This window comes from Chiroxiphia lanceolata, chromosome 3 (genome assembly GCF_009829145.1).
Source record: "Chiroxiphia lanceolata isolate bChiLan1 chromosome 3, bChiLan1.pri, whole genome shotgun sequence".
NCBI classification, from domain to species: Eukaryota; Metazoa; Chordata; class Aves; order Passeriformes; family Pipridae; genus Chiroxiphia; species Chiroxiphia lanceolata.
Window position 1 is genome coordinate 42,400,403 of NC_045639.1, and position 16,849 is coordinate 42,417,251.

General features: G+C 42.0%; 1 protein-coding gene across 2 annotated transcripts in view; it reads left to right on the forward strand.

Moving 5' to 3' along the window:
• GALNT2 (polypeptide N-acetylgalactosaminyltransferase 2) overlaps positions 1-16,849 on the forward strand; it is a 122,738-nt gene that overhangs the window by 87,539 nt on the left and 18,350 nt on the right. Inside the window, exon 16 of one of the 2 annotated variants that reach the window (XR_004355851.1) lies at positions 8,992-9,137. Coding sequence is in view for 1 of the 2 variants with exons in the window: in XM_032681666.1 (XP_032537557.1) it covers positions 980-1,135 (156 nt within the window). In the remaining variant the exon portion in view is untranslated. Of the gene's footprint in view, positions 1-979; positions 3,378-8,991; positions 9,138-16,849 lie in introns of those variants that run through there. The other variant, XM_032681666.1, reaches the window with a different exon arrangement.

Sequence of the window (16,849 nt, forward strand, 5' to 3'; positions counted from 1 at the left end):
TGAATGAGATTTTATATTCCACAGTGTGTTTTTGAAAGGTCTTACTAAATGAAGTTTGAAGATTGTGTAGTCTGTGTCTCAGAGGAGTGTTCTTTGACTTTCCTTCTATTCAATAGTGACCTGTTTATAACAGCATTAGACTCCTTAAATTTTTTTTCATTTATGCAGTATTGTAACTTCATCTATTTCCCATGTCTGAGGAAAATCACATTTGCAGAGTCATTCCATCTTTTTGATCTAGTCATGTAACAATTCATCTGTTTCTGCTAAGTCATCAGTTCTGATCATCTGCCAGCTTCCTTGCTTCTGCATCTCTGTTTGCACACAGATAACTGAAACTCTGTCCTTGATGAGGGAAGAGTATTCTTGCCACTTTTCAGAACAGGAAACTAAGCAAGATTTTCTTGATAAGGTTTACAGGGCCCAGTATGTTAGAAATATAAGAGAAAAACCTTGTTTTTTAACATCCTGTTTCTGGGATTTACTCTGTCCTTTGACATCACGTTAGGCAAAGAGCTTTTGACAGCACAAATTGACTGATTGGTTGTCTTCTGCATAACTGAAAGATGTCTGACAAATTTCTGGATTTCTGTAAAGTTGTCTATTGATTCTGCTTCTTGCTTCTCTATGCTCAGTATTGTAGTCGTATGTGTATGGATTTTAGGATTTTTATTTTTTTCTTCAGACCAAAGGTTTCATGCAGGTAACAGGGTATTTGAGAAGTTCTGAATTAGAGGAGAATGGCTTGGTGTATTCTGCATGTCTTGCAGAGTGTTAGCTTAATGAACAGCTGTTTTGGCAAGGCTTGCCATAACTTACATACTCTTATTCAAGAATCATCTAAACTGCTACTATTGCTGCAGTTTTCACAGCTTTCCCAGGCACAAGCGAGGGAAGCTTATGAAGACTTGAAAGGACAGGATGTAGAATTCTTCCTTTTCCTGCCTTTCCAGGTCAATAACTGTGTTTTCTCTTCCAGAAATGGGAACAAATTGAAAGCAATTCTAAACTGAGACACGTTGGCAGCAACCTCTGTCTAGACAGCCGAAATGCCAAAAATGGTGGTCTCACCGTTGAGATCTGCAATCCTTCTTTGTCACAACAGTGGAAATTCACACTTAATCTGCAGCAGTAGAAGGACTTACAAGCAAAATGCTGTTTCAGCTGAAAAACATTGGGCAAAGTTTTGATTGAATTACTCATGTATTTCTTAAAACTTTCCATGGAACTTATATACCTCAGTATTCCACCTTTATCTGAAAGTAGAGCGCTGAAGCAGACACCAGGGATCCAGGGAACTCAGAGCACTGCAAAGATGGCACTGAGCATTACTTCGCACCAAGAAGGAATTGTGCTACAAACTTTAAGGTTCCTTTCTGTCTTCAGTTACTACTTGCACAGCAGATAATTAACTCTAGGAACAACTGACGTATGATAAACAAAAGGATCTGAAGAAACACCTGTGGGGAACAACAGGGTGTGGGAGGGAGGGTGGGAAAAATTACTAGGAGAAGGTCATTTGAAAACTCCATTTGCATAGAAGTCATGGTTTGTTATTTCCAGAAACAGAAGTGTCATTTTGAAGTTGTTTTTTTTCTCCTGTGTGTACTTGGTAATTTGAATATGAACTTTTCTATGATGGACTCTAAATATAAATATATGAAAGTATATATATTGTCAGCTCCCAATGATTTATATCAGTTTTCATCATCCTGCAATTATCAACAGTGATTGCCATACATATAACCAGAAATTGGATTGGAGTGCTAAGAGAGAGAAACTTTATGAAGGTGCGGATTTTGTGCTACTGGGTGTGATGTCCGTGCTAACACTGGATGCTTTTGCTTTGCAAAGTGGATCTACTTCTTAACACTTCACCCTTACTGGAGAGATCATGAAACTCAGGAGGAAAAAGAAAATAGCAGAAAAAGTCAATGCCTCTGCCCAGATGATCACTTGGATTGTTTATTCCAGCTTGGAAATTCATTACATGTGCTCTGGATAATGTTAAACTTGTACTTGATATTTGTGTTGATCATTTCTGTAGTACTTAGTCTTTAAAATACTTCTTCCTTTGTTATAAAATTATATAAACCGCACAGATCTTTTATGCAGCGGTGTTCGTTCAGCACAGTTTTATTTTGGGCCCTAATGAGAAAAATTTGTCTCAAACTCCCCTTTTGAGCTGTAGAAATAAGTTACATGACTGATGACAGCACAAGATCTGAATTTTAGTTTGCAAGGATGAGCAGCTATGTAATATCTCTGAATTGCACTTGCTTAATCTATAGACCTACTACTGGGAAATTTTATTCCATTTTGTTTCTTTAAATGGAGCTTTTGAGTGGATTCAGGGTTGGCTCTGGGAGTCAGCCTGGATACCTGCATAGCCTTTGTGTTTTTAACCATAGAACTTGTGCATTTTGCAGCTTCAGTCCAGCTGATGTCATTTTTATAAAATAATACTGTCAAAGTTAACCCCAGCTTTGACATGTCCTTTCTTATGTTTGCATAGACTATATACTTTTCTATTAAAAGCAAATGCTTCAATGAGCTTTCAAAATGAGAAGGCAAAGTAAATAAGTACTAATAAGTGAGACAGTATTGACAAAAATTAGTGCAGATATGAAGTGCCCGGAAGTGGTTTTGGAAAGACGATGATCTTGGAAAAATGTAATGGTTGATTGTAAGGAGATGAAGAATATGTGCTGTACTGTAGAATGCTGGTACAGTCCCCCTCTTTCTTTGTCCTGGGAGTAGAGTAGTTCCTGATTTTTCATTTTCCTTTGGCTGTATCTGTGCATTAGGTGTAGGGATGGTACTCTTCTGGGCAACGTGGCTTTAACGGTGCCAGTCAGTGAGCCCACAGACACCTTGTGTGTCTGAAGTTAAGACTTACAAGTACCTGCATGGGGGTTGGATTTGGATGGGGGCGTTAAATCCAGTTTTACCCATCCGTCATCTGACTCTTTTTATGAATTATTAATACTTTTTTTTCTTATCATTCACAGTCCACTTTGTCAAAAACTTGCCTGTTTAGAGGCCAGGCAGTGGTTAAACTATTTTCAGTGTTTAGTCTCTCCCTGTAGCCTTTTAACCTAGCTGAGAACTTGAAGATGTTTCATAAACATAGCAATAGATTCCTTCATAATTTGGAAATACAAATGCTGAAATATGGGCTCAGCAGAAGTCAATTGTTTCAGGCTTTTAAAACTAGAATTTAAAAGGAAAAAACACCAGCCCAGCCACTCAGCTTCAACCATGGAGGTATTTCCATTTGCAACTTTGATCAAAGTAAGGGTAGCACTAACTGACATGAGCAGTTGCAACTCTGAATATTGACCTGCCTCTTATCTTTTAATCAGAATTACTAGTTTTAAAAAAAAAAAGAAATCCATATTTCATCTCTTTAATCTTTAATGACAGCAACAATCATAAAGTAGGAATATTTTTTTCAGTATTTTTTTCAAGTCCCCATGGGTGCTGCTCATAGGGGTTTTAATATAGGAGCTGTGTGTCGCTTTTCTTTGAGAGAACGGACAAGAAGAGGTATCCTTTTGTTATGTTTACATGACAGTGTGCCAAAGTTACTTACTGTGATTTTAGGGGTTTTCAATGTTGAAGAAATTCACCCATTTGCAAGATAAATTAAGAGCCCTTGAAGGAAATTGCGATGGAGTCTCCTGAGAACTTTTCTTACCGTCTTCAGAACAAGAATGGTGATATTGTTTATTTTGCAGATTTTCAAAACATAGTTTGAAAACTGTTTTTTTCAGTTGGTTTGAAAAGTCTGCTGTACAGAGCTTGTACTTGTTCATTTTATAGATGGAAACCATCCTTGAAAATTTGTTTAACTTAAATAAAGAACAACGCTTTATAGATAAATGTGTGCTAGTTGATACAACTGAGTAAAACCAGTAAAAGACTGGCTGGAACTTGTACATTCAAGTAGTTTTCAAACGCTTCAGTTCACTTGGTAGCTTCATAAAGTTCCTGTTCCAGAAGTGTGTATATATGGGTGTATATATCTATTTATGAAAAGAGATTTCGTTTGTATGTAATATTATAACTTTGAGGTAATTGTCTTATTCTAGAAGCTGTTACATTGAAGAGTGGGTTAATGCCAACTGTATAGTCACCTGAAATTATACTGTCAAGGCACTCCTCCCTCCTGCTCCTTTAGGCCTAATCTCCTTGAGACTTCCACTGTCCCTCTCTCTGCTACCAGAAATCACTGTGCCAGTGATTCCGCAGATCTAGTTTAGACCTCGCAAATGATCCTGCACCAGCACAGCTGGGGAGGGAGCAAATCCTCCACGGGAGATGATGGGCAGCTGTGAAGTCTGAGATTCTCCTGCTGCCGTAAGAGTGAGTGAGGCTGCAGCCAGGGCTTGATGCTCAGTCTCAGCATCACCTTGGCAGAGGTGGGCTGCAGGCTGAAGGGGATGGGAATCGTACGATGCTCAAAAAAATGTGTGATCTGTCCAGCCTCAGAAATGCCTCAGGTCAGTTTTTAGGGTACATCATTCTTTCCCACTCTGTGGCATACAGGACTAGGATCCTTGCTTCTGGTCTAACAAACTTAGCTTTACAGTTGGCCCCAAGGACATGGTCAGCTAGCATAACCTGCAGAAGCATCTGTAGGAGAGATTTAAACACTTCCACTCTTCTAGTTGTACTGACAGGAAGATTTTTACTTATCAAGCTGTGGGAAAGGAGAGGTCTTGGGTACAAACTTACCCTCTCTGTGTAGCAGAAGTTAGTGACTTTCACAATCTAAATTTAATGAAGGAAATAGGTCTTTAATATTTATGGTTGGCAAAAATAAAAAGGCCTTGTCAAGCTGCGGTAAACAAAAGAAACACCTTTGCATCTGCAGATTGTATCTGAGAATTCAAATGAGGATTCTCCATCTTAAATGCCCTTTGACACCCAGGAGCTGACAGGTGATACTAAGAGATAATTACAACAGGCTTCTGGCAATAGAAGGTTTTAATCTAATCCAATGTTAAATGTAGAAGTCTATCTCTTATGTCTCTGCCTAGAGTTTTACATATTTCCTGTGCCTACTGTTCTCGGTTAACTTTAGTATAGTAGCAGGACTGAATGAACCATCCAGCAAATTTTGCATTACTGCTGACCAAAACTCCATTGTTTCCTTTTTACCCAAGTAAATTTACCTGAAAAAAATTTTCCCCATTTGTTTTCTGGAATTTCAGGTCATGCTTTTCTTAGCCGGTTTTCTGCATAGGTTTACTCTGCTTGCTTGTCACTGTGCATAAAAGCAGATGTGTTTATATCCCCTTTATAAAGGCATGTTTAATCTTTGCTCTTTGTGGATTAAAACCCCCATATTTTAAATCCTGAATTTTCAAGAAGATGCCTCTGTGTGTTTGAAAAGGAAAGTGAATATTGGGAGATATTAAAAGGCTGTGATCTGCTTGAGGTAAGGACTGTTGTCTTGTTTAAAGTGGATTCTGTAGAGCATTGTTCAGTTCTTTTCTGGGGTGTTACAGCCATAACCTCAGTTATTTTGTTTAATTTTTGTATATAAATACCACCATCTACTTTGCCTTACTTATATTTATTTTAAATGTAGATTCTCTCTAAAATTTACATGGCCCTGAGAAGCATGTGTGCATCACCTGTGTCCTCATTCATGCCTGAAACACAATGAATAATTTCATAGCAATAGCTCATTACAGAACGCTCTAGCAAGAGGCTTGTTCCTGTACAGAATGATTTCAAATGAATAGAAGCCACTGAAAAAAAGTCTGGGATAATAAGCCATGATTACAGAATGAGCACAAATGTCAGGGTTGCATCTTCTGTTAGAGTGCACATTTTATTTACAGCTTAGCATCCAGTAACTATTTTAAGATCTGCTAGTAATCAAGCTTAAAAATTGTGAATAAAGTCAGTCCACAGATGGTCTCTCTGTAGAGCTCTCCAAGAGGTTGTCTGAATGGGTGCAAAATACTCTCTTAATTTGATTTGATTTCTTGCAGCAGAGCAGCATGTTGTTGCTCTGTATGCAGGAAGATGGACCTGCTGGATTTCAAGTTCCTGTTTCTACCCAGCAGATGTTTTTAATCCAAGGATTTTTTGAGGGGTTTTTTATTTATTTAATTAAAAAGGATCTGGAAGTAGCAAATAGCTATGCTTTCTGCCAAACCTCTATTAATTGAACATCACCTTTGGTAATCTGGTAAAAAGAGGGTTAGAGAACCACTACCAAGAGTCTATTGTGCTCTGGTAGTGTGGTGAGCACCACTTGTGCAAAAGAGTTTTCTTTTATGCCACCTTTCTTCCTGTCCAGCAGGTTATTTTTGAAGAGAACGTGAGGTAGATTCCTAGGTGGCAGCTCTGTGCTCAGCTGAGCCAGACTATCTGTTGCTTCTGAGAGGGAAAGGAATGCTGATCCTGCCTCCTCCCGTGGTCTAGTGTTTGTGCCAAATCCACGAGACAATTAAGTGAATAAAGCAGCAGGCTAAGGTAGACAGAAAAAAAATGTCAGTCTTGGAGAGTTGAGGTGACCTTTTTGAAGAGAGCTGGAGTTGGCACAAAGTGGCAGGGTGTCATAACCAGAAGTAGCTGAGGGGGGAAGATGTTCAATGTCCCTTCCCTGTAGCACCAGTGGAACATAAAGGCCATTTGTCCATCCTGTGGAGCAATGGGATATAACATCTCTTCAGGTATTGCTACTCCCTGCTTGTCACTGTGAGATTTTGGGTACAGTTTTGTCACTGTCATGTGCTCATCTGTGAGCTAGCAGCATGTAAAGGAGCACTAGGAATGCCTTGCAGTGAGGCAGTGGGGGTTGTAAGGAAGGTTGGCAAAAAAAGCCCAACAAAAAACAACATGGAAAGTGTTACTTTCAGTAGCTGAAAGCCCTTTGAGCTTGGCTTAACTCAACCATAAAATCAAGCCTTATGTTTTCATGACCAGAACCTGAGCTGAGGGATGTTCTAGTTTGCTTTCCTGTTGAGATACCTTTAATAATAGTTATTATTATTACTTATACCAAAACAGCCTCTCTGCTGATATCTGAGTCTAAAGCCAGCAGCACCTATACTGTCAAGAGAGGAGAAATGGGGCAAGAGAGACAAAAAGGTTTTAAGTTGCACGAAGGTCTTTGTTTCAACATCAAGCTGATGTTGAATAGAGAGTTTCCTACTAGAAAGGGATTTAATGCTTTTGTTTAGACAATCTGGAGAAAGAAAATGCTCTACCTTACATGTAGTTTGTGTGGTATGGAGCACACCATACTAGTGTTACGTTCTCTGCCAGCTGGTTTCAGAATTGTATGAAGATGTTTCTTTTGCTTTTCGCTGTTGAATGAATTGAGAGAGGGTGGCATCTTTGGGTCACTGGTGAGGGTCAGGGCTTCTGTCATGGCAGGAGATACAAAAGAAAATGACACACATACTCTCAGCTTTATGTCTAGGTAGAAAAGATGGGGGGGAAAAGTGAAGTGGAAGAGAAAGAGATGCAAAGTTGAGAGGATCTGGAGAAGCAGCTGCAGAAGTGCAGCTTAGAATGTATTTCAAAGTCAGTAAATTCGTCATTTAAGGTAAAATGAGATCTGGCTCTCCTGTGCTCTACAGCATAAGCTGTAACATCTTCAATAGTGATATCTGTGACAAGTCCTCAGCTTTTATATCCTGGATACAATTTTAAGAAGTTTTTAGGGCATTCAGTTTTCAAAAATAAAATTTAGGAATTTAAAATCTTGAGAAACAGATGAATTTGAGAATTAGGAAATCTTACTCTTCAGCTAATCTAATTCTTTTGTTAGCTCTTCCAATATATCTTTGCTTTCATGAATAGTTGGTTCCAGGGTGAATGTCTAGCTTCAGCTCCCAGCCATTTTGTCTGCTAATTATGTTTGATTCCTTAAAATATTCTTCATAGAATCAGAGCTTCTGGAATATGATTGTTATTTCTTTACTTTTCCCCTTACAGACTGAGCCTTTTAAACTAGGTGAGAAGCAGGCTTTTCAGACCATGCATTGCTACAGCTGTTCCCTGAGCTCTGTCCTCAAGGCAGATGGAGGGATGGTGAGGTATGAAGGTCCTCCTCTCAAACCCAGTAAAAATAGGTTGAGGCCCCTGTGGTTGTTAATTGTGCAAGATTCCTGCTGATGCTTGTCCCTCACTCTGTACTTGGGGCTTTCTGACAACAGCCAGGCAGTGCTCTGAGTCAATGATCCTGAGGAGGGGTACATCTTCCTTGGCTTCCAGCAAGGCAAGTTAAATCAATGCTGGGCCTATAGGTGGTTTTTTTCTGGATTAAATCAATAAAGAAAACACTGCTAGGTGTCCACAAGCAGTGCTTGCAGGCTGCTGTTCTGAACTAATGCTCTTGAGGTTCTGTCAGTTTGCTCAGGGAGCATCCCAAAAATTTGTTGTCCACGTGAGAATCTCTGTTGTGATTCCTGTTTTTCAGAGCAGGATTATGTCCTGGAATATATCAAAGTATTTGCACAGCATGCTGGTAAATCTTGAGAGACAGGGAAAATGGAATAAGGGAGGCAGACATAGTTCAGCTACAAGCCAAGTGGCTCAGAGTGGATGCCAGGCTTCCTTTCCCTGTTAATTTGAAATTCTTTATCAGTAAGTAGCAGGAAATGTCTTGCTACATCTGATTTGAGCTGGAAAGGCATACTGACTGACAAGAAGAGGTTAGATCATGAACAGAAAGGAGTATATGGATAGGGAGTTAACACACGGCTGTTCTTAGCAAATAGCGAATGAGAAGGTGAAAAAAGATGTTTTCAGGTATGAGATTGAAGGACAAAAGAACTTCATATTGTTGAGAATTATGCCATGGATGTAACAGCCCTTTCAGTGGAAAACAGGACTGTAAGACATGCAAATATGTAAACATGCACCAGAGGAAGTCTCTAAGTCAGAGATTGATAGGAGCTTGAAGGGCAGGTGGGGGAAATACTATTTGGTCTTAATCCCATTCCTGTGGTTTTTCCTTAGGCAATTGGTTAAGGGGTTATCTCATCCTTTGGCCTATGCTGGCTAACTGTTTCCAGCTGAAGTGTGCTGAGTAGCTCATACTGGAGGCTGAACAAACACATGGATGCACGGAACACCTTGGAGGACAACAGGCTACATAAACAACAGTAGGTAATAACCAAGCAGCTGGTATTTAATATGCTAGGTGGAGAATCCCATCTCCAACTCTCATTTCAAATTGCCTTTCTTGCTACAGCTTACTTAGAAAGTGGTGTCCTTTAACCTCTTGCATAACATGTGAAAAGGTTTCTGGTTGATTTTTTATGTTATAATGGAAAATGGCTGCAGAAAGTTTTTAGATTTCAGGCTTTCACATAGAAAGAGTAAATATGGAAAAAAAAATGAGTCTAGAAAAGATTAGGAAAATAATTTTGTATTTTGTTGTGAATAGGGGATCAAATTCCATACACCATTTTAAGAATTTTATTCCTATTCAAAACTGCCACAGATATAAATCCATAAGTATTCACATTCTCAGTAGCCTCTTAGGTAGAAGATGGCATCTGACATTCTGGTGTCTCTTCATTGTACAAGTCCCTAAGGATGGTCTTTGAGAGCTTCTGAAGAAAACAAGTTCTGTAGAGTTCTGAAAGCATGCCGTGGGATTTGCAATTAGCCTGGATGCAAAGATCTTCATGCTGCATCTAAATTTCGACCTTTGTTAGCAGTGCCTGGAGAATGGCTTGTATGAACTTCTGAATATCTTCACCTGGCACAAGGGGGGTCTTGGTTTGAGATGGGGTACCCTGGGCTCCATTTCTAGACATGTTATGACAAAAAGGGCAAATGGCTTTTGCCCTGAGAACCCCTGCACTGTGGGATTAGTGGGAACCAGCCCCATTGTTTTGGCAGTGCCAGTACTACTGTATTTCTGTGATCCATTTTGTATGGATTAAAACATTTTCTGGCATGAAGCTGAAGACATGACCAGCATACATGGAGCAGAGCTGAGCCTGGCAGAAGTGAGTGATACCCTTGTAGCGAGCACTATCAAATGGCTTTCCAGAAAAATTAAAGAAAAGCACTCGCTTATTTAGATCTGGCCAAATAAAAGATCATTTCATGGGGGACACAAAGGGTGGGCCCAAATCCCTTTTAACCTGCCTGCTCCATTCTGGCTTTGCCTGAATATTTGCTTTGGAGATGGCACTCACATCAGCCTTGCTCCCTGTGCCCACACAGGCTGGAGCAAGAGTAGCCTCAAATGTGTATTGCGTGTGTTGTTGAGCTGGGGGTGTAATGTCTCAAGAGCTCTGTCAGTATGATGATGTTTTCTGGTTGTCATGGGTGGCCTTTTAGGGCAGGGGAGGTTTACCTGCCCCTTGCCAGGAATGATTTGGGTGGGGTTGTACATACAGAAGAGGCTGTCTGAGCATAAGGTAATCCCAGAGAAAATGCTTGTCTGGACGGTATGGTTATTTCTGTGTTCACCTATAAATACCACCCCTTTGCTTTTTTATCTGTGGGAAATGTCATTTCCTTTCCCAGCACATGAGCTTGGCTTCCCTCGTGAGGAGAATTGGAGTTGTGTGTCATGTTGGCAGCTCTGTTTTCTGTGACTGGGTGCCCTGGAGCACAAGTTTCTTTAGGAAAGCCAGAGATGGCAGCAAGACAAGTTTCCTGCCAGTTCCCTTGTTCCAGTTTCTTCTTTGTGGCAGAACAGAATTTGATTTTCTTTCTCACTGTTATTATGGGCTGCAAAGAACAGCTCTTAAATTAGCCCTGAGGAGGTGGTAAGGTAGAGGAAGCTCACTGCAGGGAGTTTGGTCTGACGCATGTAATAAGCACAAGCTCTACCTGATTTGACTGATGAACTCTGTCATATACACAGCCCTCTCCTCAGTTTGTTTTTGTTGTTTTAATTAACTTTTGGCAGCCATGCCAAACACAACTCCTGCATCTTTTTCCAACCACTGCTGCAATGTTACAGCAAAATTCTTCGGCCATAGCTTGACTTGGGAGGCTCAGGTCCATCCAAGGAGCATCCTGTGAAACTCAAGGCCTGTGTGAAGGTGCCAAAGGTCTAAAACATCTCACAATAGTGATGCTTTATCACCTTTTCCTAAACACTCCTGCTCCATCTTCTCCTCACTGCTTTGAGCAGCTCAGAGATCTACAGATTTGCTGTCTTTGGGACACTCAATAACAGAATATGCTGACTTGGAAGGAACCCCTAAGAATCACTGAGTCCAACCCTTAGCCCTGCCCAGGACCATCCCCAAGAGTCACACCATGTGCCTGAAGGTATCATCCAAATGCTTCTTGAACTCTGTCAGTCTTGGTGCTGTGACCACTTCCCTGGAGAGCCTGTTCCAGTGCCCAACCACCCTCTGGGTGAAGAATGTTTCTTTAATATCCAATCTAAACCTCCCCTGATACAACTTCAGGTCATTCCCTCAGGTCCTGTCACTGGTCACCACAGAGAAGAGATCAGTATCTGCCCCTCCTCTTCCCCTCACAAGGAAGTTGTAAACTGTGATGAGATCTCCCCTCAGTCTCTTCTTCTTCAGGCTGAACAGACCAAGTGACCTCAACCATTCCTCGTACGACTTCCCCTCAAGGCCCTTCACCATCTCTGTTGCCCTCCTTTGGACACTCTCTAAGAGCTTAATATCTTTCTTATATTGTGGCACCCAAAACTGCACACAATATTCAAGGTGAGGCCACACCAGTGCAGAGCAGAGCAGGACAATCCCCTCCCTCGACTGGCTGGCGATGCTTTGCTTGATGCCTCCCAGGACATGGTTGGCCCTCCTGGCTGCCAGGGCACTGCTGACTCGTATTCAACTTGCCCTCTACAGTGCCAGGAAAAGCACCTGGAGGTTCTGGTGGATGTCAACGAGAAGGGCAGAGTTGGGCCCTTCAGCCATACTGTGTGGACATGACCCATGTGGATATGGGCCTGGCATGTGTGACACTGGGCATGTTACCAGTGCCTCTGCAGGCTGTCCCTCTCTGGGGGAGGCTTCTCCTCAGCCCTGGGGACTGTGGAACAGTTGCATTACTCCAAATTGAGAGGATGGTCTGCCTGGGGGTGAAAGCATCCCAGAGCACCTAACTGATGGGGAGGGGAGGCAGCACACACACCCCCTCAGTGCCCTGCAGCATCATTGGGCAAAGCAGGATTTAGGTCACCTGCCTAGGGAGCAGTTTGCTCTCTGCTGACTGCCTCTATCGCACAGTCCTGAGGTGCTGACAGGAGGGAAGGGCAACTTTTGAACTTAATTGTAAATCCCCCAGACTCCGGATAAGGTGTTATGCTTTGTTTTCAATGAGGGAAGAGAGCTTTGCAACCACCCATTTTAAAGTAAATCTGTCCTAAGGAGATAGAGATGCTCATGTGTTCCTGGCTGCTTCAACCTTTGCATAGGATCCTGAAGAACAGCAGCCACATTAAATCTCATCCACTGCTGATTTTCATTATCCACATGAGAAACTGGGTTAAGCTACCTCAGGCAATAAAATCCTGCAGGCTACTGTGAGGCTGTCATTGCTAGAGAGGCTCTGTCAGCTGGGAAAGGGCACTGCTGTCACGCAACAATGAACCTAACCATGTTATAAATAGCTCCTCGTTGTTCAAAAAGAAACAGTAAGAGGAAGTTCTTTCTTTTTGTCTTTTCTGCTCCAGTTTTCTCCCTCTTGAGTAGCATGAAAGCTATTTGGTTATTTGCAGCACAAAAGCAGAGCTGGTTGGGCCCAGTGGACATAAAACCAAGCAGACAACAGGTAGGGAAAGCACATGGGGAGAAGAGTACGGTTCTCTAGTCCAGGATCGCATAGACCAAGCCCCCTGGCTGCAGTAGCAGGTTTTCTTCATTAAAAGTGCAAGTATTTCTCCTGTATTAGTAAGTTTATTAAACCTGACATGCAGTATTTAATACCACTGATTGCTCAGTCTGGCTGCAAACTGTGGGTGATCATCCGTGTTCAGTTTAGTAAATACCTGACATTATCTGGTGTCTGAAAAGACAAACTGTGGAACTCTGCCGTGGCACTTTTGAAATTGCTTTTCTGAACACAGCAGTGCTCTACATGCTTGATATTAGTCATGGAATAGGAGCAAAAAAACAGGTGATTATTTGAATACAAAAATACTATGCTGATGTTATGCTAAGCTACTTGGTGAGATGTCTCTCTTCCATCCAATCTCAGAAGTAGCTCTGTGCCAGGTGATAGTTGGGCACAGGGTTGTTGGGCACAATAATGGAGAAGACTAAAAAAAAGATGAATTGGAGAGTCAATGTGAAGAAGAACAGCACACACACACTGAAGGGACACTGACAGATATAGAACTACATTTTAATTTGTGAGTGTTGGATGGGGACTCTCTTCTGTGGCTGTGTGGAGATACAGTTGCTTATATCTAGAGACCAGCTTTTTCAGCCCAAATGTTTGAGATGACTATGTACAGTAATTCCTGTGTTTCAATGTTAAAAGGCTTTGAGATACAGATAGATTAGTAGGCAATGAACTTTTCCAGTTCCTGAGGGTGATTTGCAATTTATTCTGGTGTGTCTGCCTGCAGATACTTATCTTATTCACAGCAAATAAATCTTTTCTCTCCTCTACTTTCCTTCATAACTTTCCATTTTTGGGGATTACTGTTTGGCATCGTTGTCTTTGGCTGTTTTTAAATTTTGTGTCTGTTCAGGAGAGATTGAAGAGGTTTGCTTTGCCATTTCCCTACAGTGGGTGATACAATGCTGCCATCTTAAATCCTGCTTTATTGTTCTTGGGGAGTCTGAATCTGGCAGAAGGAGCATCTAACCCTTCTTTTACAGAGTCACAGAATACTCTGAGTTGGAAGGGACCCACAAGGATCATTAAGTCTAACTCTTAAGTGAATGGCCCATACAGGGATTGAACCTTTGACGTTGGCACTATTAGCACCAAGTTTTAAGCAACTGAGCTAATCTCAGGGTGAGGTTGCAATCCAGCCCTGATTCATGGAAGTTAAAAAAAAAAAGGGCATATTTTGGCTTGTTGCACCTCAGTGTGTTCACATCACAGTTGGTACCAGCTGCCTCCAGGCCAGTGTGGGACAAGGAGTGCACTGCAGGAGGTGAGCCTCTCTGCTCAGGGGAGGTGACTCCCATGCAAGTTTGTGGATTGCTAATTCCCATGAGTCCGAAAACCTGCTTTGCTGCTGCTCTTGCTTCTTGTATGAAGGAAGGACTGCAGGTTCCCAGGTAAAACCTGTAACAGTGAACATATTCTACAAAAAATCCCTGGTAAAATTCATGAATCCCATGCCAGTATCTCTGGTGCAAGTGTTCCTGAAGGATCCTGCCCAATCCCTCATGTGGGGAAGTGCAAACATCAGAGAGAGGTTTCTGGCCCCTCAATTCTCATCACCTTTTGCATTTTGATTTCTTAAACTCTTATTACTAAAAACAAAACTGTGGCTTTGCTGTAATCTAAGGAAACTGAAGAATGGAGACAGTCTCTGAAGAGAGTGGAGATGGCTTTGCTTTGCAGGGGTCTGATGAGATGCCATTCATTACTGCATGTAAAGTGCTTTTTCAAGGCTCGAGTGAAGGTGCCTTAAGAGAGCCTCTGCTTTGACTTAGTAACAGCTGGGGATGTCCTTCTCTGCAGTGTCTGCAACTCGGCATTTTTTTTCTCTTTGGTTCTCTCTAGGGATGGAGGGATAAGTGGAACAGGATATTAGAAAACATTGCAAAAGGGAATGTTAAGGTTGGCTTAATTAAGAAAGACCACGTTGTTGGAATTATTAATTGTAAATTCTCTTGAGAATAATTTCATGAGAGATTGAGTTACTGCAGGCCATGGCCTGATCTGAATGGATGGCAATGTTTTCAATGACAGCGTTGAGGTTATGCGTCTGTGTGTGTGTGTGTGTCTGTGTCAATCAGATCCTGGATTTCATAATTTCACAAATTAAATTCCTTCTTTTATTCAGTTAGTGTGTTAAAGATGATTCACATTGCTTATTGCAACTCTGATCCTCTGGCTTGATTACACACAGCATTAGCTCTGGTCATGGGCACATCCAGGGAGCAAAGCGCTGTGCTGCTGGGGGCAACTCCAACCATGACAGGGAACTCACAGAAATTCTCATTTGGTTTATGGCACAGCTGAACATCCCGACTGATGTGTGGCTGGTCTCACTGCAAGGGCTTGTAATCATGTCCTCAGGTCCCTCCTGCTGTGTGTGTCTATGGAGTGATGTGTGGAGACACCTGCCGTGCAGGTGCTGTGCTGTGTGTGGCTGTTCACTTCCTAGGGAACCCTGACAGCCCCCCCAGGGCACGTTCACGCCAATCCATCACCCTGATTATGCACATCTATGTTTCCAGCCCCTGCACTCATTTGGGATGAGCAAGCCTTCACTCTGTGCTGAAGGCAAGCACTGTGGTTTGATCACTTCTTGATCTTGGATGTGATATCTCACAGCAGAAACCCGTGGGTTTCTCATCAGGCACGGTTGTGGTGCAAAAAATCTGGAGAAAAGGAGCCTGTTTGTTGAAGAAGCTGATTGTATGAAAAGTCCAGACTGTCTTTCAGACCAGCATATTAAGGGTTATCAATGCAGCTACTTACATGTCGAAAAGACTTCTGTTGTGGGTTGGTTTTTTGGATTTTTTAGGCCTTCCTTAGCAACGAGGGCAGAGATCTAAGGAAGTATTCCGTATCATCTCTTTCCATAACACAACATATAAAAAGGCACAGCTAAGATGCCTTCGTTCTCTTAGCTCTTCCAGTGGCTGAAGACGACAGGTCCCTCTTGCAGGCGGTTTTGCTTGTACAGGCCAAAACCTGCCTGCTCCGACCTGCCGTTATCTCCATTCCATTCGGGAGGCATGGGGAGTTAGTTCTGCTGTCCCGTTCAGAGAAATATTTAATCCACTTTTTTTTTGTACTTATTCACTGGCTCACTATTGAAGGTGTATATTTAGAAGATATTTGTTTTTAGGTTTCTTTTTATCCCTGTTTCCCCCTCCCTTTTCCCTTTTTCCCCCTCGGGAGCTCCCTGTTGTGTATAATATATTCAAATTGTATACATAATTGTAAATGTATGTAATATATATATATTTGATACAATCCCATTTTGTTCAGACTTCTTTCAGGTTTTTTTCTGTTGTTCGGGTTTTTTTCCCTCGCTTGGGGAGAGCAGGAGGGGGAAGGAGACAGCCTGGACTTGGGAGAGCCAGGCCAAACTGATACAATTTCTGAGATCTTGGCTGTGTTGAACAGCTTGACCTCACCTTTTTGATACTGAGCAACTTCAGAAAAATAGTCCCCTCCTGGGTACTGGATCCATAGAGATATCAAATAGGTCAAGCGGTTTGCTACTGGTTGCTTCTTTTGATGTTTTGTTTTCCCTGAAAACCTGGCTTTTTCTTAGGACAACTTAGGTGCAAACTAAATTTCTTCCTGTGGAAAACACAAAATGATACAAAGAAACACTCTGAACAAATCAGACATGGCAGCTGCCCAACAGATCGTGGCAAGGGGTCAGTGTTGAGCCACACTTGTGCACACCTGGAGGTGCCAGGCAGCCTGGTCCCCAGCAGAGGCTTTGCAGCCACGGGGAAATGAGGGACACAGGCCCAAGGTGTGGGGGGCATCTTTACTGTGGTTGTTGACAGAGACCCACTGTACCCCCACTTACATGTTCTGCTGTGAGACTTCTGCTCCCTAAGTGATTAAGGTTTAAACCAGGTCCTAGTAACTTGCTGACTTGGAGCTGTGAAACAGTGGCCATCCACAGATCACACATACCTGGTTTTGCCTGCAAATGCCACCTATTTGGCGTGCAGGTCATGGTTTCGGTGAATACCACTAGTGGTACAGA